This window comes from Moschus berezovskii, chromosome 24 (genome assembly GCF_049115385.1).
Source record: "Moschus berezovskii isolate FMDL1 chromosome 24, NW_MosBer_1.0, whole genome shotgun sequence".
Classification (NCBI taxonomy): domain Eukaryota; kingdom Metazoa; phylum Chordata; class Mammalia; order Artiodactyla; family Moschidae; genus Moschus; species Moschus berezovskii.
Genome location: NC_142483.1, coordinates 6,282,120 through 6,304,775, shown reverse-complemented (window position 1 = coordinate 6,304,775; position 22,656 = coordinate 6,282,120). Strand labels below are relative to the sequence as shown.

The window sequence follows — 22,656 nt, the reverse complement described above, 5'->3', positions numbered from 1 at the left end:
TCCAGCCTCCATTGGCCATGTCTCTCTTCCAGGCTCAGGTCAAGAGCCCCACAAGCATCATCCACACAGACCCCAGCTCCCCTGCTTCCTGCTGCCTCTTTCCCCTCAACCATCAATGAATCAATGACTCGGGCCGCTCCTGTCTCACAAACAATGCCTGGCACCCTGTCCCCTTTTCACTACCATCCAATTTCTCTTTCAGCTCAGTTCAGTCGCTCAGTCATGTCCGACTCTCTGAGACCCCATGAATCACAGCACACCAGGCCTCCCTGTCCATCACCAACTCCCGGAGTTCACTCAAACTCATGTCCATCGAGTTGGTGATGCCATCCAGCCATCTCATTCTCTGTCGTCCCCGTCTTCTCCTGCCCGCAATCCCTCCCAGCATCAGAGTCTTTTCCAGTGAGTCAACTCGTCGCATGAAATGGCCAAAGTATTGGAGTTTCAGCTTTAGCATCAGCCCTTCCAATGAACATCCAGGACTGATCTCCTTTAGAATGGACTGGTTGGATCTCCTCGCAGTCCAAGGGACTCTCAAGAGTCTTCTCCAACACCACAGTTCAAAAACATCAATTCTTCGGTGATCAGCTTTCTTCACAGTCCAACTCTCACATCCAAACATGACCACTGGAAAAACCACAGCCTTGACTAGACGGACCCACCACCCAATTTGTCTTCACCTTTTACCTTTACTTGAAGCAAGTACTGTATGTCTTAATGACTCCACACACACACAAAAATGTTTTCCGGGTAGAAATTTTGGGCAAGTAAGGAATCAGTTCAGTTCAATTCAGTTCAGTCGCTCAGTCGTGTCCGACTCTCTGCGACCCCATGAATCACAGCACACCAGGCCTCCCTGTCCATCACCAACTCCCGGAGTTCACTCAAAACTCATGTCCACAGAGTCGGTGATGCCATCCAGCCATCTCATTCTCTGTCGTCCCTGTCTCCTCCCACCCCCAACCTTTCCTAGCATCAGAGTCTCTTCCAGTGAGTCAACTCGTCGCATGAGGTGGCCAAAGTATTGGAGTTTCAGCTTTAGCATCAGTCCTTCCAATGAACACCCAGGATTGATCTCCTTTAGAATGGACTGGTTGGATCTCCTTGAGGTACAAGGGACTCTCAAGAGTCTTCTCCAACACCACAGTTCAAAAGCATCAATTCTTCAGCGATCAGCTTTCTTCACAGTCCAACTCTCACATCCATACACGACCACGGGAAAAACCATAGCCTTGACTAGACGGACCTAGAGGAAGCCAAACCTCATCAAGGATCTCAGCACTTATGGGTGAGATCCACATTCACCATATGGATGACTCCTGCCATCCACATGCTGGGGTGGATCCTTCCACGTGTCTTCCTGACTGAGATCAGGTTCACATATTTACACAGTTCTGTGCACAGTCCCATCATGTGGTCTATGCTGCCTGAAGATGTGTAGACCCCACCCTATCCTCACACCCCCACACCCCCCAAAATGCCTTTCCCCAAGGGCAGCAGCACCTTTCTTGTCACAGATTGAGGCATAATTTTCCAGGCTCGTCTCACTGAACCTCGAGGAATCTGACTGCACCCTGACCCCTCTCTGGGCACCCTTCCCTCTGACTCCTCCTTCTCCAGCTCCTTCTTCCCCTACCTTTTCACTTTGTGTTCCCTGTGGCCCATTCCTCAGCCCTGCCCCGCTGATGCAGTTGTTTACCTCTCCCCACATCACCCTCCCTCCAGCCCAGACCTGGCTCTGTGGCTACAGCCTCGCCCACAGGTGGGACACCTCCTCCAGGAAGCCCACAGGCCCTATACACCTAACAGCCTGGGGTGGGCTGTTCCTTGCCCCCTGGTCCTCTCAGTGTGGCTCCGGAGGCCCCACTACCTACACCTTACACCTTCATTCACCTCCTAATATTTATCACCTCCCCTCCCCCAGGCCACCCCTCCCACCTCCGCCCCAGCTCAGTCATGCTCCCCACTCCCCTCAGCTTCTTCCTGCGCATCAGCCTCCTCTGATTACATGCACCATGGGGTCAGGGCCCCCCACCTCCTCACCAAGGCCTTCACAGCCCTGCCACCAACTCAATCCAAGACCTCAGGCAAACACAGTCCCGTCGGCACCTCGGTTTCCCCGTGTGGCACCAGCTGGTCTCCAAGAAACTTGGTGTGAGTGGCTGCTCCTCCCTAAGCCATCACTAGAGGGAGCCTCTTGTCCACAGAGCAGGAGAGAAGGGCCTGGTGAGCAGAAGGGACACCCCCCCCCCAACCTCCGCTCCAGCCACCCTCCACCCAGGGCTCTCACTCTCAGGGCTGGGGTGCTGGGAACTGCCATGTGTGTCCTTAAGGGCTCAGAATACAACAGAGGGAACAGCATTCCCTGGGCCACGCAGCTCTTCAGAACAGAGGTACAGGTACCAACAAAGGTCCGTCTAGTCAAAGCTATGGTTTTTCCAGTAGTCATGTATGGATGTGAGGGCTGGACAATAAAGAAAGCTGAGTGCCGAAGAATTGATGCTTTTGAACTGTGGTGTTGGAGAAGACTCTTGAGAGTCCCCTGGACCACAAGGAGATCCAACCAGTCCATCCTAAAGGAGATCAGTCCTGGGGGTTCATTGGAAGGACTGATGCTGAAGCTGAAACTCCAATATTTTGGTCACCTGATGCAAAGAACTGACTCATTAGAGAAGATCCTGTTGCTGGGAAAGATTGAAGGCAGGAGAAGGGGACGACAGAGGATGAGATGGTTGGATGGTATCACCGACTCAATGGACATGAGTTTGAGTAAACTCCAGGAGTTGGTGATGGACAGGGAGGCCTGGCGTGCTGAAGTCCATGGGGTTGAAAAGAGTCAGACACAACTGCGCGACTGAACTGAACTGGGCAGGTACCCCATGGGTCCCTCTGACCTCCAGAGCCTCTGGGCTTCTGAGGGCTCCCGTGGGCAGGAGCTTGTCTGCACACATGGTTGCTGGTGGAGGCCTTCCCTCTCCTCCCCAAGCGAGGCTGGTCAGCCCTTCGCCTCAGGGAGGCAGGAGGCTGCGGGAGCAATGGCAGGTGCCTGGCCAGCCCACCCTCTGAGCCTCAGCTTCTGCCTCTGTGAAATGGGGATCAACACAGTTCCCATCGCACGAGGTGGGTGAGGAAGCAGTGAGGCTGCAGGGGCTGGGACCTTGCCTGTCAGTTCCACAGGGCCCAGGACACGGGGCTGCTAGAGACCTGACTGTAAAGGTGGGGCTGACTCCTGCTCTCCCAGTGACCCAGTCCACCCAGCCCAGGAACCCAGGCACCGGGGCCTTCCCTGATGCACTCCACACCAGAGCTGGGGCTCCCAGGGCCGAGCCAGCTCCGTGTTGCCAGCGGGCTGCCTGTCTGGTGCCAGCCTCTCTCTGCCCCTTTACGTGGCCAGGGGCCCTGGCTTCCTGGAGGGTCCCTCTCCTGCCTGCTGGAACGAGGGCCGGTGCCCCCGCCGGCTGGCTGACCTTGGGCTAGTCCTGCCACCTCTCTGAGCCTCCGTTCCTGCACACTGTGCAGCCGGCGCCTACACGGCTGGCTCTGTGACACGGTTCCTGCCCCCCCGTGGAGCTGTGACAATCTGGGACAGCCCCTGTGGGTGGTGCCCATTCTCCCCCAGGCTTCAGCTGCCCCATCCCGCCCACCCCTGGAGGACCCACCTGTGTGATGCAGGCGCCCGTGAAGGCCACGATCACAGCCACCACGTTGACGGTCAGCTGGAACTGCAGAAACTTGGAGATGCTGTCGTAGACGTTGCGGCCCCACATCACTGCCTTGACGATGCTGCTGAAGTTGTCGTCTGTCAGGATGATGTCTGAGGCCTCCTTGGCCACGTCCGTGCCTGCGATGCCCTGTGGGGATGGGGACAGGAGCCTGGCTGGGGCGACCAGAGAGGCGAGCAGCTCTAGCAACACCATCCTCACCCCCCGACCACCGCCCACACACACACGCACGAATCCCCAGCGCTGCAGACCACATGGGAGCGTGTCTGCTCACGTGGTTGCTGGGAGAGGCCAGGCCTCGGAACACCTGCCCACTTTTCCCCAAGCGAGGCTGGTCAGCCCTTGGCCATGGGGAGACAGGAGGCTGCCTCTCCCAGTGACTGAGTCCAGCCAGCCCAGGAACCCAGGTGCCACACTAGACACGCACGTGTACATGCATGCATGCACACACACACACACACGTGTACATGCATGCGTACACACACGACACTCACACACGTGTACATGCATGCGTGCACGCACACGACACACGTGTACATGCATGTGTAACACACGTGTACATGCATGCGTACACACACACCACCCCTACTCCTCAAGACCCAGCCTTGAGGCCAACCTCTGCCTTCAGGAAGGGGGCCCTTCCACTCTATCCCCTTCCCTTCCCCAGACCCGTCACTGCAGGAAGCTCTCTCCTCCCTTTTTGAGGCCAAGCTGAGCATCACAACCTCGGGGAGCGTCAGGGGGACAGAGGGTGGGCAGAGTGAGCACTGGGGTTCCCGCATCCCCCCGCTGGAGGCCGGTGCTCCGCGTATCCCCCTTAACCCCTGCCTGCGGGCTCCTGCCAGTTGCCGCCCCAGCCCCCGTGCGCTCCTACCATGGCGAAGCCCACGTCGGCCTTCTTGAGCGCGGGCCCGTCGTTGGTGCCATCCCCCGTCACGGCCACCACCTGCCGCTGCTCCGTGTGTGTGCTGTCGATGATGCCTGTGGGCGGGGCGGGCGTGTGCTCAGGGCCCTGGGATCCCCGGTGGGGGGGCAGGCTGGTACAGCCTCCTCTCTGGCCCCTGCCCTGCCACCCTCCTGACTCCATCAAGCTTCATCCCAGCTCCCAGCACCTGCAGGGGACATGGGGCCCCTTAGCCCAGTGCGGGCTGCCACCAACACTCCCTCGTCAGGGCCTGCTGCCTCTCCAGCGTCCTCTTTGCTCTCTGTAGCCCATGACCACAGCAGCGACCACCCTGGCCGAACTCACCTCCCCTGTCCAAACCCCAAGGGCCTCCCTGTTCTCCAGGGGAGCCAGGCTTGGCTGGGGGCCCACCCATCTGCTCCATCAGCATCTTGTGCTTGGGGCGGGGGGCCAGTCACACCTGAGGAGGCCTGGGCTCTGCCGTTTGCTAATGACCACTCTCTAGATACTCATGCTGAAGAAAACCTTCAGCAAGTAGCAGTGAACAGACGACACGAGGCTCACGTCCCTGAATGAGTGAGGGCCAGAGGAACAGGACGAGTGAAAGAAGTCACCTCTGCCCACCGCTCAGCTGGGAGTTACCTGGGTTTGGAGGCTCCTCTATTGCCACCCCCACGAGGCATACAGACACCACCTCTGCCTTCAGCGGGGCCGGTCCTCTCTCCTGAGCCCTGACTCCATGGACACCTCCGTGGACACCTCCACTGGGATGTCAGAGGGCCTCCAGCCCAGCCTCCTAAACTACGTGCATCCGTTTCCCCTCAAACCTGTCCCTTCTTGTGCGACTCCTGACACCCAGCTGCCCCCGTGTAAACTTTGCAGCAGGCTCTCAGGCAGGTACACACCGAGCAGCCCTGGACTCCCATCTCCCCTCTTCCTCCACCCCATCCGGGCCAGGCCCGTCCCCTCAACAGAGAGTTCTCAGACCTGCCCACTCCCAGCGTACCTGCACTGTCCCCAGCCCGCCCCCGGAATCACCTCTCACAGCTGGACCATCCCAGTGGTCCCTCCGTTTTCCAGGCCGCTCTCCACTCAGCAGCAGGGGGGAGATTTCTAAAACACCGCTTCTCCATCAAGGCCCTCCTGCAGCTCACTACCTGGGCTAGCAGTGCAGGTCATTGCCACGTGTTCAAGGCCCTGTACAATCTAAGGCTGGGATTCCCTTCTCCAGCCCCTTCCTCTCGTTTCCCTCTCTCACTGGAGGCCCCGGCCCAGCCAACTGAACTTCCCACCCCTTGAAAGCGCCTGGAAATCTCCTCTGGACTTTTACAGTGTGGTTCCCTGTCCTGCCTGAAACACAGGTCCAACCCCCTGGACCCCATCCCACAGCCTGTGATCTGACACCATCCCCAGGTGGAGTGAGAGGCCAGCAGAGGGCCCCAGTCAGCCTCTTCTTCCACAGGCGTGGCCTCTGTGCAGGGAAACAACCTATTCAGTATCTGCTGGGTGAGACCTGGCCATGAATTCCAAGAGGGAAGGGCCACGTTGGCCAAGAGATGGGCCTGACACACAGTAGATACTCAGTAAACACTTGTCAAGAGGATGAGTGAATGAATGAATAAGTGATTGAATAAAAAATGGAGATGGACTGGGGGGTCCCCTGTAGTTCAGGGGCTCAGTGTTTCTAAGGCCAGGTGTGCCTCCATTGAAGTCTTTGGGCAGCACCTTTGGAAGAAGAATCTAACATGCCCTATGGCTGACCTCAGTCAGAAAACTTCCCCTTATGGCCATTCAACAGATGGAAAAATTGAGTCCCAGGGCTGGACACTTGCCAAAGGCCACAGAGCAGGACAGGGGGCAGAGGCAGGGTTTTAACTCAGGCCTGTGTGACTCTGAAAGTGCCCCGCATCTGGCCAGCGAGATGGGCTCAGTGAGGGGTGTGTCCTCCCCCTGGAAGGACACTGGTTTGGGCCTCACGTCTCAGACAGCTGTTCCCAGGGCAGCCCATGCCTGGGGTCCTGGTCACACACATGGGACAGCGTCCTTAGAGACCAGGCAGGCCAAGGCTCTCATACTCACAAGGTGTGGGGCCAGGCTGGGAACACATGCAAAGGAAGTGGGCTGAGTGTCAGACCTAGTGGTTAAGACAGCATCAAACGGGAACAGCGGGGTCTGTATCCAGTCATTCAAACTGAACGTTAACCAAGACACACCACCCACATCGGTGGGCTCCTCAGCCCTCAGTCCCACTGCTGCCCATGGGAGGTGGGACCTAGGGCAAAGGCCCACCACCTCCTCAGGCTGCTGTGGCCCTTGGCAGGCCTCCTAGGGTGTCCCCAGGTATGAGGAGTCCCAGGCGGGAGCCCCTGTCATCCTGGAAAGAAGCTGAAGGCGCTAGGACAGGAAAGCCCCAGAGGCCTGGTGCCTGGACCTCAGCACTGCCCGGGCCCACCCAAGTCTTACCTTTGACCAGGGTATGCTTGTCCGTGGGCGAGGAGCGAGCCAGCACCCGCAGCTTTGGCCAGATCTTATCGATCCGCTCCTGCTCAATCTGGAAAGGGATGGGGGAAGGGCAGGTCAGTGGGGTCAAGGAGAGAAACCGAGGCCCAGATAAGGGAGGGACTTGGCTAGACCACTGGGCTCTGAGTGGCATACTAGCTGGCTACCATGCACGCCCATGCCTCCTGGCCCCCTGTCCGGACCCATCCCTCCAAGGACCCTTTGCCCTGGGCCACGCACCTCCCCTTTCTCGTTGCGGATCCTTCGGTTGAACTCCTTGCCCTCAAGGCACAGGAAGTCCTCCCCGGGGTGGATGATGCCACACTTGATGGCGATGGCCCGCGCTGTGTTAATGTTGTCACCGGTGACCATGCGGACAGTGATGCCTGCTCGCTGGCACTTGCGGATGGCTTCTGGGACCTGGGAGGGAGGGCAGGAGCCATGGAGTGGACGGCACCTCGGGCGGGCCCTCCCTGCCTTCATGGATTCCAGAGCCTGTTCACAGGCAGCACCACGGTAAGGGGTCTAGATGACCGGGAGACACTGATGGCATGCAGACCGTCTCCTCCCTTCCTATGCCCATGGCAGGCATTGTTAATCGATCCCAGCACACTCTGATGAAACCCTGATGTGGTCTCACAATTCTTTTCTGCAGTGTCCCTGACAGCCATCACCTATCGACAGTGATAGTGCATCCTAAGATGAAACCATTGACTATTCTGACCTGGACAAGAACTTTAAGAAACACTGCACTAAACACCCTCTTGGATATGGGCCCAGGCAGGAGCACAGAACACTCGCTACTGCTCAGGATATTGTCCCTGCTTTATCTACATGCACATTTCCTGCAAATGCAGTGTTAAATACGTTTGTGTATTTTGGGTTTTTTTTTTTGTGGGGGTTGGGTAGGGAAAGAATATTGCATTTTAGGGCATATTATTTACATAGTGTGACACTGGCTTAGATAAATGCAAATGATTAGGCTTCATGTAAAACATGACATCTCCCTGGGAGAATAAGGACTGCCTAGGCTCACTGGAAAAGACTCTGATGCTGGGAGGGATTGGGGGCGGGAGGAGACAGGGACGGCAGAGGATGAGAGGGCTGGACGGCATCACCGACTCTGTGGACATGAGTCTGAATGAACTCCGGGAGTCAGTGATGGACAGGGAGGCCTGGCGTGCTGTGATTCATGGGGTCGCGGAGAGTCGGACACAACTGAGCAACTGAACTGAACTGCCCTTGTTGTAATGATAGACTGACATCTGGGCCAATTAGGCCAGAGCAGACCCAGCCAACCAGAAGCCAGCAAGTCCCCCAACTCTGCCCTCTAATCCCCACTCCACCCCTACTCCCCACCCCACCTATGCAGAGCTCTGGATCTGTCCAGCAATTAGGATGCATCTGCCTTGTAATGCAGGGGACATGGGTTCGTTCGATCCCTGGTCCAGTAAGATTCCACATACCACAGAGAAACTACACCCCTGCACCACAGCTACTGAGCCAGCATTCTAGAGCCCTCAAGTCTCAACTACTGAACCCACACACCTAGAACCTGTGCTCTGCAACAGGAGACGCCACCACAATGAGGAGCCAGCACACCACAAGAGAGTAGCCCCCACTCGCCACAAGTAGAAGAGCAAGCATCAACGAAGACTCAGCACAGACAAAAATAAAATAAATACACAAATATCTTTAAAAACCAGCGTGGAGCTGCTGTGGCCCTTTATACCCAGCACAGATCAACTGAACAAGCGATTCATACCCACAGGCAGTGACGAATCGCACAACACTAAAGCAATATTTGCTGCCAAACGTCCTTCAGCGGGAGAGGACATGTCGAGGGCAGAAAACCCAGTTCTACTGAAGGACCGAAGTGCTTTCGAATCTCAGACCTGGCGATTGAATCCCATGCCTCCTCCTCTTGCACATCCTGGGTCTGAGAACTCACTTTCACCCTTGCCTACCCTGACAAGTCACTGCTGAGAGAGCTCAAAGATGTTGCTGTTGCTGTTCAATTGCTCAGTCACATCTGACTCTTTGTGACTCCATGGACTTTAGCCCACCAGGCTCCTCTGTCCATGGGATTTCCCTGGAAAGGGACCTAGAGTGGGCAGCCATTTCCTCCTCCAGGGGCTCTTCCCAACCCGGGGATTGAACCTGTGTCTCTGGCATGGGCAGGCAGATTCTTTACCACCGAGCCACCTGGGAAGCCCCCGTCCTGCAGCGGAGGGAGAAACAAACACCCGGGAGAGGCAGGGCCCAGGTCAAGGCTGGGGAGGCCTCTCCAGCTCCTTGAGTTCTCTAAGAAGCCAGTTCCGTGGTGAAAGGGAGTGCTCTCCCTGTCCTTGGAAGGGCTGGGGACACGCTGACCAGAGGCTGCCTCTGGGTGTATTCCCACGGTATGGGGAAGTCTTTTGGTGCCCACTCAGGGCTTGGGGCCACGTGAGCGAGGCCTCTGCTTTGTGCCATGGCGCCTGCTCACGTGGGCAGACGTGACCTCTTTTTACAGAGCTGGAGGGAGTAGGGATGTGGGAGGTCCGAGATCCCGTTTACATAATTTACAAATGTCCTCACCCTGTAACCCGGCTGCAGGCCCCCGCCCCCTGTCTCCTGCCCCTGCCCCGAAAGGAGTAATTTAGGTTTCGTTGTTTCAGAGACACTTGGAGTTGGAAGGGATTCTAGGCGGTGACTCTGACCCTCTGCTAATTGCCTAGATCCCCTCCCAGGCATCCCCTCTGCTTACATGCCTCTGTTGACAGGGCGCTCACCCCTTCTAAGGCTGACTGTCCCACAGTAGAGCAAATCTATTGCATCCTTTCACATAATCCTTTTTTCAGATAAAAGAGCAGTTATACACTCAGTACTATTGCCTGGGAAATCTCATGGACAGAGAAACCTGGTGGGCTACAGTCCATGGGGTCACAAAAGAGTCAGATACAACTGAGTGACTAAACAACTCTGGGTCAGACCCATTCTCTTGTACAGAGATAGAATCTTCAGTAAAGATCAGTACAGAGGGCTCTGGAAGCACAGAGGAGGGCAATGCTACTTAAGAAGGAAGTGTGTGGGGAGGAGAAATCTGGGAGAGCTTCCTGGAGGAGGGGATGCTCAAACTGCCTCTTTTTAGCCAACACTAACTAAGGCTTGGATGCCTGGCTCTGAGCCCATGCTGGGGCTACAGAGATGACCATTTCATTGTGGTCCTGACTTCAGAGAACTGCACACGAGGTGTGCAGGCAGAGAAAGGGAGGGTGCTGCAGACTGCTGCAGGTGATCTGGGGCAGGGGTGATGCCCAGGGAGGATGAGAGGTAGGGCTGGCCGGTGGCCATGGAGCCGGAGATGGGCTGCAGGCCCAAAGGTCTGGGAACCAGGGCCTTTCTCCTTCAGGCCTGGGAGCCGGAGCAAGTTCTGAACTGGGAATGAGGTGATGGGTACCACATTTTCGAAGGACTTCTGCTTTCAATATGGTCTCAGGGAGCTGAAATTTGCCTGCGTGGAATCCCTACCATCTGAGCTTCACCCCAACAAGCCAGACTGGGAAAAAAGGAGGAGGTTAATTCTTATGGCCCCCACACTTCTCTCTGTGCAGTGGAGGCACCTTTGCTTTGGGGAGAAAGGGTTCAGGGACCAAAAGGCTGAGCTGGGCTTTGCCCAGGCTCCCCGCTGAGCCTTGGTTTCCTCATCTGTAAAATGGGACCGTAGTTTCCACCCTTCGCTGCAGCTGCAGAAGTCTGTGACTGGCAAACGGCACCAAGCTCAGGGCCAGCGCCTGCTGGTGATGAGGGGGTGGGGGAGGCTGGCGAGACGCCTCACCCCAGGCGTCCCTGTCTGCTCTTTCTGCTCCAGAGGGGTGAAGGGGATGCAGAGCGAGAGTGAAGATGTGGGGGTGGGGTGCCGTGGGCACCTGGAGCACGCGTGGGAACAGGTGCTTGGGGTAGTGGGATGGGGTGGGCGCCATACCACGGCTCTGGGGTCAAGTATATTAGGAGTCTTTGACCTGCCTTGACTGGGGGCAGGGACCGGGGACAGATCTGGAAACCCCTGGCCACTGCGAGATATACTCTGTTTCCTTTCTGAGCAGTGCCCCCCACACTGGACATCCTGGCCGTGTTCAGTCCCGTCTAGTTTCACGCTCTCATGTACCAAGCAAGCATCTACACTTTCCCTCGCTCTTCATTTCACCAGGCCGTGGGTCTGCAGGCGGGGGCTGCCGGCTGCTCAGAGCCCTCGCAGAGGCCTGGGCACAGGGCAGGCGCTCAGTCGTGAGGGTGATCATGAAACACTTCTGCGTTCAAGTCCCTCGAAGGCTGACGCACGTGAGAGGACACGGACGGGCACGTGCAAACCCTCCCAATTCAGCTCCAAGCTCCCTTCTCAACCTGTTCTCTCATAAACTCAACCTGAGGGGGACTTCTATGGTGGTCCAGTGGTTAAGACTTAGCCTTCCAATGCAGGGGGTGTGGGTTCAATCTCTGGTTGGGGAGCTAGTATCCCACATGCCTCCTGGCCAAAAAAAACACCCCCAATCATAAAACAGAAACAATATTGTCACAATCAATAAAGACCTTAAAAATGGTCTACCTAAAAAAAAGATTTTTTTTTTTAAAAAGGAAAAGCAACCCATCTGGGGTTTTCAAGAGTCTCCAAACACCCAGCCTCCCATCCCACCTCCTTGCCTTTGCCTGTGTGGTCCCCTCCACCAAGGACACCCCCTCTCCCTGAGTCTCTGTGCTCACAGATCGTTCCCATCCTGCACGTGAAACGTTCTCCGCTCAGGAGCCATCCTCGGCCCCTCCAACTCAGTGGGACGCGTCCTGCAGCTGCTTAGCCCTCCCTTTTATCGCCTCACTCGTTCATTTACGCGAAGCTAAGGAACGTCTAACTCTTCTGGGCAGGGAGGATGCACAGAGGATAAAGACTCAAGCCCCAGAGGCATCAATCTGGTTGAAATGTGCTTTCCCCATAGATACAATAACTGTAAAAAAAAAATTCCTTCTTTCACTAAAATTATCCTCAATATTTCTCGCTGAGGAAAACCAGCCAGGAAACGGGTGCTTCCTGTTTTCATTAAATAAAGGCTTTAAAACATCTGTTGTTTCTGGTGACAGCAGTCGTCTGTGACTCCAAGGGCTCCAAACGCCCCCGGATAACACGGCAAATCTCCAGCCGTGGCTCTCCTGACGGCTTTATCCACACTGGCTTCCATCAGCCTTGGAAAATGTATTGCGGTTGTGTCTTGAGGGTGGGAGTCGGGTGGTTGGCAAGCCTGTTTTAATCTGTTCTGTCCTTTGTCTTTTCAAGGGAGGAAGGTAATGAGAGTTTCTCCCCCTGACAGATGGGGAAACTGAGGGACACGGAGTTCCTTTTCCTGCAGCAGCTGCAAACGAATCTGACCAGGCTTGTAGGACCCTAAATGTGGTCCAGGTGGGGCCCTTCACTCCGGCCGGCCTCATGGTTGTCCTGGGAACTTTCACAAACATTCTCACTGTAGGCACAGACACTCCTCCCAAAGGTTAGGGTGAGGGCTTCCCATGTGGAGCTAGTGGTAAAGAACCCACCTGTCAATGCAGGAGGCATAAGAGACGTGGGTTTGAACCCTGGGTGGGGAAGATCCCCTGGAGGAGGGCACAACAACTCACTCCAGTATTCCTGCCTGGAGAATCCTATGGACAGAGGAGCCTGGCAGGCTATAGTCCGTGGGGTCGCAAAGAGTTGGAGATGACTGGAGCGACTGAGCAAGCACGCACGTGACCCTAACCTGAGAAACTGGTGACCGTGGCTGCCTTTGCGGCGGGGACTGCGGGCCTGGGGCTGGCATGGGGGCTACTTCACCCTGTGTGTGCTGTTGAACCTGTTGAGTTTGCCTCCATAAGTCACCTAGCCTAAAGTACCCCAATAAATCAAAACCCACACATGCTGGTCTCCTCAGGCCCTGCGTCCCACCCCCGCCTCACGGGAGATGCTGAGTCAATAGGTGAGAGGTTCAGCGCTTTCACGAGCACCGCCAGTAACCCCGCTGTGCCCCTCACATGTGGACGTCTAACTTCCTCATTGTTCAGATGGGGAAACTGAAGCCTGGGGAGCCGCAGGCCAGCTTTGTGCACTGCACATCTCAGTTGCCTGTAAGGGTATAACTCATCACAGCAAAGCCCAATCCTATTAGTAGCTGGTAATGAACGGGCATTCCCCCAGGGAGACTGGTAAATGGCTGTGTGTCCAGGGAGAGGTACAGGCTGTAGGCAAACATGTACGGCTCTGGTGCCAAGCCCCAGGGGCACTAATTGCCTTTGCTGTTTTAGGCTCTGGATGGGAGGAAGGAGGCATGTGTGTGTGTGTTTAGAATACTATTATCATCCCCAGTCTTTGGATGAGGAAATAGAGGCTCAGAGACATTATGTAACTGGCCCAAGGTCACACAGCTGAGGGACTCAGAATCCCAGGTCTGTCTGACGCCCAAACTTACAGTTTTGACCCATCTCCCTGTTGCCTAAATGTGAAAGCCCATGTCTGTGACCTTCAGGTTTCACTTGGTCTTTAGAATGCAGACTCTTACAACACTGAGGCCAGGAGCTTGGAATTCAGCTGAGGATTTGCAGGGTTGGGGGTCAGGAACTTCTTTGTTCTCTTTCACTTGAAAGAAGGGGACATGGAGGCTCCAAGAACAGCCAGAGACCCCTCAAGGATGGTGACAGGGTAAGTGGGGCACCCTGAAGTTGCCCTCGGTGGAGGAAGGTGGCCCCGAGACAGGCTGCAGCCTGGGACCCTTTGCTGCGGGGCTAGCACCTGGGCAGTCATCTCCTCAAGCAACAGAATATAAAGAAACCATAAAGGGACTTTCCTGGTGGTCTGGTGGCTAAGAATTTGCCTGCCAATGCAAGGCACACTGGTTCGATCCCTGGTCCAGGAAGATTCCACATACCATGGGGCCACTAAGCCCGTTGGCCACAACTACTGAGCCCACGTGCCTAGAGCCCGTGCTCCACAATGAGAGGTCACCACAGAGAGAAGCCTGCAGACCACAACGAGAGAAAAGCCTGCACGCAGCAATGAAGATCCAGGGCAGCCACGAATAAACAAAACACATTAAAAAGAAACTATAAGGGGCAACAAATGACTGCACTCGTGTCCAGTTGGGGCAAATTAGAGACAACAAGATACAAAAAAGACCAGAAGAACCCTATTGTCACTTGGAAGAGTTGGGAGCAAAAGCAGGGTACTGTGCATGTCCCCTGTTCTCAATACCACCAAAGGGGTGGGCAGATGCCCTAAAGAAACCTGTTACTTGTTCTTGATGCCCTCTGCTGCAGCAGGGGCCCCAATAAAGCCTTGCCTGAATGCCTTGTCTGGCCTCGTATCCATTTCTATTGATTAAGGGGGCAGAGAACCCTGGTCTGTAACACTCCCAAGGGGCCATCACCGAATCCCACAATCAAAGCCCGTCTGGGCCCAGCGGTTGCGTTAGTCCTCGAGGAAGCAGAGGCCGCCCCCTCCTGTGTCCTGCCCCCACTTCCGGCTCCCAGGGTGAGTGAGTGCTCTCTGCCTGCCCACAGTGGTGTGGTAGTGATTCAAGGCTGCTCTCTCCTCTTCTCACACCCCCTTTCCGGCTTGGGCAGCCCAACTGATCACGGACGTCCCATCTTCCCTCAACCCTGCAAATCTCCAGTTGAATTCAGATTCAAAAGAAGACTGAAGACACACGTGTTACATCACTTCCCTCGGCCTTTGTTGGGAAGGGACACCGTCATGCCTCCTCCTCCCCTTCGGCTTGAGAATGTGACCTTCAGTTAACTTTCCCACTCTGTTGCCCTGGAAACCTGACGAAGGCAGACTGCCCACTGCATCACTAGGGAAAACTAACTGGGAACCTTGGTCTACATGCAGAGAACTCTAAACTGCTGACGGGGATGCCCGTGTTTGGGGTCTTCTTGAGTGTGGTGACCTTTGTTAGTGGGCAGCTCCTTTGCAGGGACCTTGGAATTGGGGCCTATGGATTTTTGACAGGAAATCCTGACTCCTCTGAGGCTTCCAGGGCAAGGCAGGCCCCATGCTTGTCCCCGGAGCCCCGGAGAGAAGGTCTCTGGGTGATCGAGTGGCCTGTTGCAGGACAGACCCCACAGCATAGCGATGCTGCCTGCCAGGCTGCAGGCCCTGCCCCGGGGCCCGAGCAGACAAGCGTGGCTTCGCTGGTCTCAGCAGTCTAAAAGTGTAGGAGAAGGTACAGAGGAGACCAGCGGGCCTTGCAGGGACATTGAGGCTCAGGGGGGTGAGGTGGCGTATGCCAGGTCACCCAGCAGCAGGCTGGATGCCCAGTCTAGCCCCCTCCCCAGGGCGCCATGGTGGGGCACCTACCTCAGGTCGCACGGGATCCTCGATGCCCACCACACAGATGCAGGTGAGCTCGTTGAGGATGTCATTCTCGTTGTCCCAGTCGGGCTCAGGGCTGCTGGGGAAGTCGCGGTAAGCCACGCAAATGGTGCGGAGCCCATCGCAGGCCATGGGCTCGATCACCTTCTTCACCATCTCGTCCCGGTCGCGGGGCCGGAAGACCCGAGGCTCACCTGCCCCGTTGAGGATTTTGCAGCACCTGGAGGAGATGGGGGTGGATCGGCAAGGTGCAGCCAAAGCCCAAGAACCCTCCCGCCGAGGGGCCCGGAGCTCACCCCCACATCCTAAGTGATACCCCGCACTGGCCAGGGTCGGTCATCCAGGGCCCAGCCAGTCCATCTCCCATAAGGCTTGGGATGGGGCTGGCCACTGGGCCCCAGGCAGGTTTGAAATCCGCTGCTGCTGCTTGCTGCTTCAGATGTGTCTGACTCTATGCAACCCTACTGACTGCAGCCTGTGAGGCTCCGCTGTCCATGGGATTCTTCAGGCAAGAATACTGGAGTGGGTTGCCATGCCTTCCTCCAGGGGAACTTCCTGAGCCAAGAATTGAACTGGGGTCTCCTGCATTGCAGGCAGATTCTTTACCAGCTGGGCTACCAGGGAAGAACTTGAAATCAGGACCAAATAAAAAGAAATCAGGTGGCCTGGTTGCTGTATCTGCCCTCAGGCCATCCACCAAAAGCCTATCTACTCTGTTTCATTTTCACAGGATATCATCTGAAAAGGTAGTTTCACAGCTAAAATGGTTTTCAGAGGGCATAAAACCTACGTGAGGGGTTTCTGACCCCACTGGTCACATCAAGATGGCTCGGGGGAGCACCGAACAAATCCCCACCTTCGAGCCTCAGGTCAGAGGTTCCAATTCATTTTGTCTGGGGCGAGCCCAGGAATCAACATTTGTTTGTTGGTTTAGAAGTCTCCTTGGGGCTATTCCAGTGTGTAACAAGGGTTGATTCCCCTTCAAGGTACAAATGGGAGAACGGATGCAGCCAGGGGGCCTGACTTGCTTAGTTCTTGGAGTTTATTTCTGACACCTGGAGTCAGACGAGACTGGCTAACAATGAAAATCGTGTTGTCAACCAATTCCACGCTCAGAGAAGTGACAGGAGGGGGCTCCAACGGTGATAATAGGGAGAATTTCCTGATGAGACAGTGACTTAGATGGGGAAGAGGGAGGACTCTATGCATCAACATTTAAGACGTTGTTCAGTCGCTCAGTTGTGTCTGACTCTTTGCCACCCCATGGACTGCAGCACGCCAGGCTTCCCTGTCCATCATCTAACAGAGTTTGCTCAAACTCATGGCCATCGAGTCGGTGATGCCATCCAACCATCTCATCCTCTGTCTCCCCCTTCTCCTCCTGCCTTCCATCTTTCCCAGCGCCAGAGTCTTTTCCATTTAAGAGGAAATCACAGCAAACGCCCTGGGCGCCCCGGCCCCGCCCCCGGCAGGCGCCAGCCCCCTGCGTAGACCGCGGCTGCCTTACTCACTTCTTGAGCACGATCTCCGAAGCGCCCTTGCTGTACATGCGGAAGCTCTCGTCCGGCAGCTTGATGACGGTGCTCATGGACTTGCGCACGGAGTTGAAGGTGTAGACCTTGTACAGCTTCTCCTCGGGCATCTGAGCGCGCACGGGCTCGTAGTCTTGCTTCAGGTCCAGCACGAAGCCCAGCAGGCCGCACTCCGTCTTGTTGCCCACCTGCCGGGGCAGGGCGCCCTCCTTCTCCGGGGGCTGCGGGGAGAGGCAGGGGGGCTCACTGGGACGGCCGCTGGGCGCTACAGGGCGGCGGGGCTGGGTGGGGCTGTTCCCACCTGCTCCCACACTCTCTGGCCTCTGCATCCCAGACCCAGTCTGGGTTCTTGGATGATGGGAATTAACCAAGATCGGCTTTTTAAGACTTAGGATTTCAAACATAAATTGGTGACAGAAAAAAAAAAAAAAATTGTGCGCAGACCACCCAGCTCTGCAGAACTTGAGGCTTTGTTCGCTTCAGATTTTTCTTTTTTTTTTTAAGAAGTCAAGCCTAACAGATAAAGTTGAATCCCCCATGTACCCCTCTGCATCTGTATAACCCACTCCTTGTCCCACAAGGAAACTCTCACTTAAATTTGGTATTCATCCTTGCCCTCTGTGTTTTAACTTTTTGTTTCCAGATTCATGCTAGATTTACAGGTGACAAGAAATAATACAGAGAGGTGTCATATGCCCCTCACCCTGTTTCCCCAGGTGCTCACTTCCTGAGCAACTGGACCACAAGAACACAAACAAGGTGTTGATGATGGTACAACTGACCCGGCCGGATTCAGATCTCACCAGTTTTAAAGCACTTCTGTGTGTGTTTAGGTCTGAACAATGGCGTCACGTGTAGATTCCTGTGACAGCCATCATCAAGGCACACAACTGTTCATCACAACACTCCCCTGTGCCATTGTGTTTTGTTTTGAGATAACCATTGTAAAAAATTTAGTGTCTTTTTCTGTGTGGATATAAATTTTAATACAATTTAAATTTTACTGTCTATGGTTTGTTTTCCTAATTTACTATAATTAATTTTTATTGGAGTATAGTTGCTTAACAATGCTGCGTTAGTTTCTGCTGGACAGCAAAGTGAATCAGCTATACATATACATGTCATTGTTTAGTCGCTAAGTCCTGTCTGACTCCTTGCGAATGCGTGCACTGTATGCAGCCCACCAGGCTCCTCTGTTCATGGGATTTCCCAGGCAAGAATACTGGAGTGGGTTGCCCTTTCCTTCTCCAGAGGATCTTCCGTATACATACATTCCCTCTTTTTTGAACTTCCTTCCCATTTAGGTCACCACAGAGCATGGAGTAGGGTTCCCTGTGCTATACAGTAGGTTCTCACCAGGTATCTGTTTTGTACATAGATCAACAGCGTAGATATGTCAATCCCAGTCTCCCAATTCCTCCCACTCCCTGCCCCGTTGGTGTCCATATATTTGTTTTCTACGTCTGTGTCTCTATTTCTGATTTGCAAATAAGATCATCTATACCATTTTTCCTGGAGAAGGCAATGGCAAACCATTCCAGTACTTTTGCCTGGAAAATCCCATGCATGGAGGAGCCTGGTTGGCTGTAGTCCATGGGGTCGCTATGAGTCAGACATGACTGAGCGACTTCACTTTCACTTTTCACTTTCACACATTGGAGAAGGAAATGGCAACCCACTCCAGTGATCCTGCCTGGAGAATCCCAGGAACGGGGGAGCCTGGTGGGCTGCTGTCTATGGGGTCACACAGAGTCGGACACGACTGTAGTGACCTAGCAGCAGCAGCAGCATACCATTTTTCCAGATTCCACATATATGCATTAATATACATTTTCTGACTCACTTCCCATGCTGCCCTTTTATGACTGCGGTCATCTCTCTCCCTTCCCCCTCCCTACCCCCGGCAACTCCTAATCTGTGCTCCAGCTCCATAATTCTGCCATGTTGTGCAAGTTATGTAAATGGAATTGTACAGTATGTAACCTTCAGAGACTGACTTCTTTTCACTCAGCACAGTCCCCTGGTTATCCAGGCAAGTTGCTGCATACGTCAACAGTGTGTTCCTTTTCACGGCTAGATGGTATTCTATGCTCTGAACGTAACATCCTTTGTGACTTCAATTGAGGTTGACCCAAATGCAACTGCTAATTTTTGTGTCACAGTGGCCAACCATTGGCAATTTCATGTAGTTTAACTTACTGTATATAGGTGCAGTGCTGTTTTACATGTTGCAAAGGTCAGGTAAGGAGGCTGTACACATTCTTCTCTAACTTGCTTCATTCTCAAAAACATTCAGCTTTTGACTTATCCGCATTTAGGGCACTAGTTTGTTCTTTTTTAAAATTTGGAATCTAATTGTTTCACAATGCTGTGTTAGTTTTTGCCATACATGAACTGAGTCAGCTACATGTATACATATATCCCTACTCTCTTGAACTTCCCTCCCACCCCCACCCCCACCCCGCCCCCCATGGTCATCACAGAGCACCGAGTTGAGCTCCCCATGCTACATAACAGCTTCTCACTGGCTATTTATCCTACAAGTAGCAGTGGACATATGTGGATGGATATAGAGCCTGCCATACAGAATGAAGTTAAGTCAGAAAGAGAAAAACAGTATCATATATTTACGCATGTATGTGGAATCTAGAAAAATGGTACCAATGATGTTATTTGCAGGGCAGGAATGGAGACGCAGACGTTGAGAACGGACATGTAGACACGGCAGGGGAAGAGGAGGGTCGGATGAATTGGGGGTTTGTTCCTCTCTAACGGGGCTGCATGGACACCACAGCCTCTGCCCTGAACCTCAGTGAAACCACCGACCACGTCTCCCCAGTGCCCCTCACTTCCTCGCGCGGCTGCCGGGACACAGGCTGCTGTTTCTCCACCCTGTCCCTTCAGCCCTCAGTTCCTTCCTCCTTTCCCTGCCAGGCAAACTCCCCTCGCCCTTTAAGGACCAGCACAGACTATCTCCTTGTCTTTGAAAAGGATTTTGTGGGCCCGTCAGCCGCCCCCTGAGTAGGAGCTGTATTCTTCCAACCCCCACCAGCGCGGAGCCCGGCACTCAGCAGGTATTTACCCATTGTTTGCAGGATGGCTCAATGCAGCCCAGTCTTGGGGGCGGGGGGTGAGAGGCACAGGTGAACAGGTAAGCACAAGGTGCTCCATATGGGTGCTGACGGTAGGATCAGCAGGTGGCTGTGGGACGTTCACATGGCGGGTGGACTCACCTCCCGCAGCTGCCCCCTCTCCGCCTGCCACACACGCAGACCCCGTGTATAAAGTCAGTGTGCAGCGACCCAGGTGAAGGTGGCTTTGGGAGCGGTAAGAGCCACTGTGGACAAACGCAGACCCCAGGGAGACACGGAAGAGGAGCGGTGTCTGTGAACACTCTGTGTCCCCTCCCACCCCATGAGTGGGTCTCAGATCAGCCTCGCACAGGAGCCCTCCAAACCCTCACTCTCAGCCTCCTTGGTGTTGTTCATACGAGCAGCCCAGGTAAGAGGAAGGCAGACCCCAGAGGATGCTGGCAGTGCGGGGGGAAGGATGGCAATAGGACCTGTCCCTGGCCGGCCCCCTCTGCCGCACAGTCAGGGCTCAGGCCCCCGGAGCAGACCTGAGGTGCAGCGGATCACGGGCACTGACCTTGCTATACATAGCCATGGATCCTAAGTCGTCATCCTCAGGGTCCCCACGTGTAACATGGAAAGGCTGGAGCAAATGATCTCCAGCTGAGAAAAAAAATCAACCCACTCCTTTAAGTGCATCGTGGGCCATAGTGAAGGATGGTAGAACAAGGTAGAACTGCGGGTTCCTCTGAGGGGTCTGGGGGGTGTGGTCCAACCAGAGAATACCCTCCCTGCTCCATGCCACATCCGACTAGGTCCCAGCACTGTGGGCCTCGGAAGGCTCCCCATTCCCCTGCTCTGTGGATGTGACTTGAAAGCAGAAGAATCTGACAGCTCCCTCTTTCTGATGTTTGGGAAAAGAGACATTAAGCACTCCTCTTAGTTTCTGCAGCTTGCGGTTATGTGTGTTTTGAAAATTTGCATATTTATTTACTTTTTTTTTTTTACAATTTTATAATTAACCTTCTGGTGATTTCCAGAGTTTTATGTGTCTTCCTCAACGGTTCCCCCCACCCCCTGCTTATGAAAGAAGATGATGACATGGAGCACTGAAATAAAAATGGCTAATTAGTTATTTGCCCAAGAGAGCTGAGCAGTTATGCCTGCAAACACACGGCATTTTATTACCCTCTGTGAAATATTTTAATTTTCCCCTAAAAGGATTTCAAACAATCCATGGCTGCAAAAGGCAGGGCTGGCTCCTCCGTAATTCAATTTGTTCCTGTGAACTTGAGCTCTGAAATCGCCTACGTGTATAATTAGGAAGTAGGGACTCGCCCCTTTTTTTTTTGGCTTTTTTTTTTAATCTCAACAAACCCTTAGGTTTTGTTATTACTGTAGACTTCCCAAGAGCCTTTGCTCTCCAGAGCTCTAAGTCTCTAAGAGAGTTAAGGCACTGGTTTTGAGGGGCAGCGGGCAGGCCTGGGGGAAGTGATTTGCTACTGGTCAAAGACCGCCTGCAAAGACTGGTCAAAGGCCTGGGGCTGCCCCCAGGCCCTTTCATTCCCAATGCAGTGCTGTCTACTGCACATGTCCCTGTATGAGCGCTAGGCCCTTTGGGAGTGCTGGGGGCAGCTAACTTTGGGTGAGCTGGGTGAGCATAACTTTGAGAGGGCAATTCATGCTCCTGTTTTGGGATGCTTGGAAGTGACTGTAGCTCAGACCGAGGAATGATGACCCGAAGAGCAGCAAGTTATAAATAACATCTGAAAAAATGAGATTTAAAAACATATAGCGAGCAGGTACCATCTCACCCCCAGGAGGACGCCGTTATCCGAAACAAAATAGGAAACAAGTGTTGGCAAGGAAGTGGAGAAACTGGAAACCTTGGTGGGGATGTAGAATGGTGCAGCTACTGTGGAAACCAGCGTGGAGATTCCTCAAAAATTAAACACAGAATTACCATACAATCCATCAAATTTACTTCCGGGTATATACCCAAAAGAACAGAGAGCAGAGACTTGAGAAGCTATTTGTATACCCACGCTCACAGCAGCATTGTTCACAGGAGCCAAAAAGGTGGAAGCAACCCAACTGTCCGTCAACAAATGAGTAGAGAAGGAAGCTGCGATCTACACATTCAGTGGAATGTTATTCAGCCTTAAAAATGAAGGAAACTGACACATGTTACAACAGGGATGAACCCTGAGGACATGATGCTAAGTGAAACAAGCCAGACACAAAAGGACAGATACTGTGTGACGCCACTTATTCGAGGTCCCTAGAGCAGTCACATTCATCGAGACAGAAAGTAGCAGGGTGCGTGCTAGGGGTGGGGGGTGGGAAGGGGCGAGTTTAAAGGGAACAGAGTTGCAGCTGGGGAAGATGGGACGTGCTGGATGTGGGTGGTGGGGATGGTTGTACAATGTGACTGGCCTTAATGACACTGATGTGTACACCAAAGTGGTTAAGGTGATCAATTTTAAGTCATGTGTCTTTTACTGAAACATTAAAATACCCTCGACATCCCCTCTCTGTCCCTCAAAACCCAACAGACATA

The 22,656-nt window shown here is 54.1% G+C and overlaps 1 protein-coding gene across 5 annotated transcripts in view; it reads right to left on the bottom strand.

Annotated features, from left to right (window-relative positions):
- Positions 1-22,656, bottom strand: part of ATP2B2 (ATPase plasma membrane Ca2+ transporting 2) — a 195,298-nt gene that overhangs the window by 19,408 nt on the left and 153,234 nt on the right. For all 5 annotated transcript variants that reach the window (XM_055413597.2, XM_088831529.1, XM_055413596.2 and 2 more), the window contains 6 exons: positions 17,005-17,246; positions 15,479-15,713; positions 7,366-7,545; positions 7,090-7,177; positions 4,597-4,703; positions 3,660-3,851 (listed from right to left, as the gene is read on the bottom strand). In XM_055413597.2, coding sequence (XP_055269572.1) covers positions 3,660-3,851; positions 4,597-4,703; positions 7,090-7,177; positions 7,366-7,545; positions 15,479-15,713; positions 17,005-17,246 — 1,044 coding nt within the window. The remainder of the gene's footprint in view (positions 1-3,659; positions 3,852-4,596; positions 4,704-7,089; positions 7,178-7,365; positions 7,546-15,478; positions 15,714-17,004; positions 17,247-22,656) is intronic.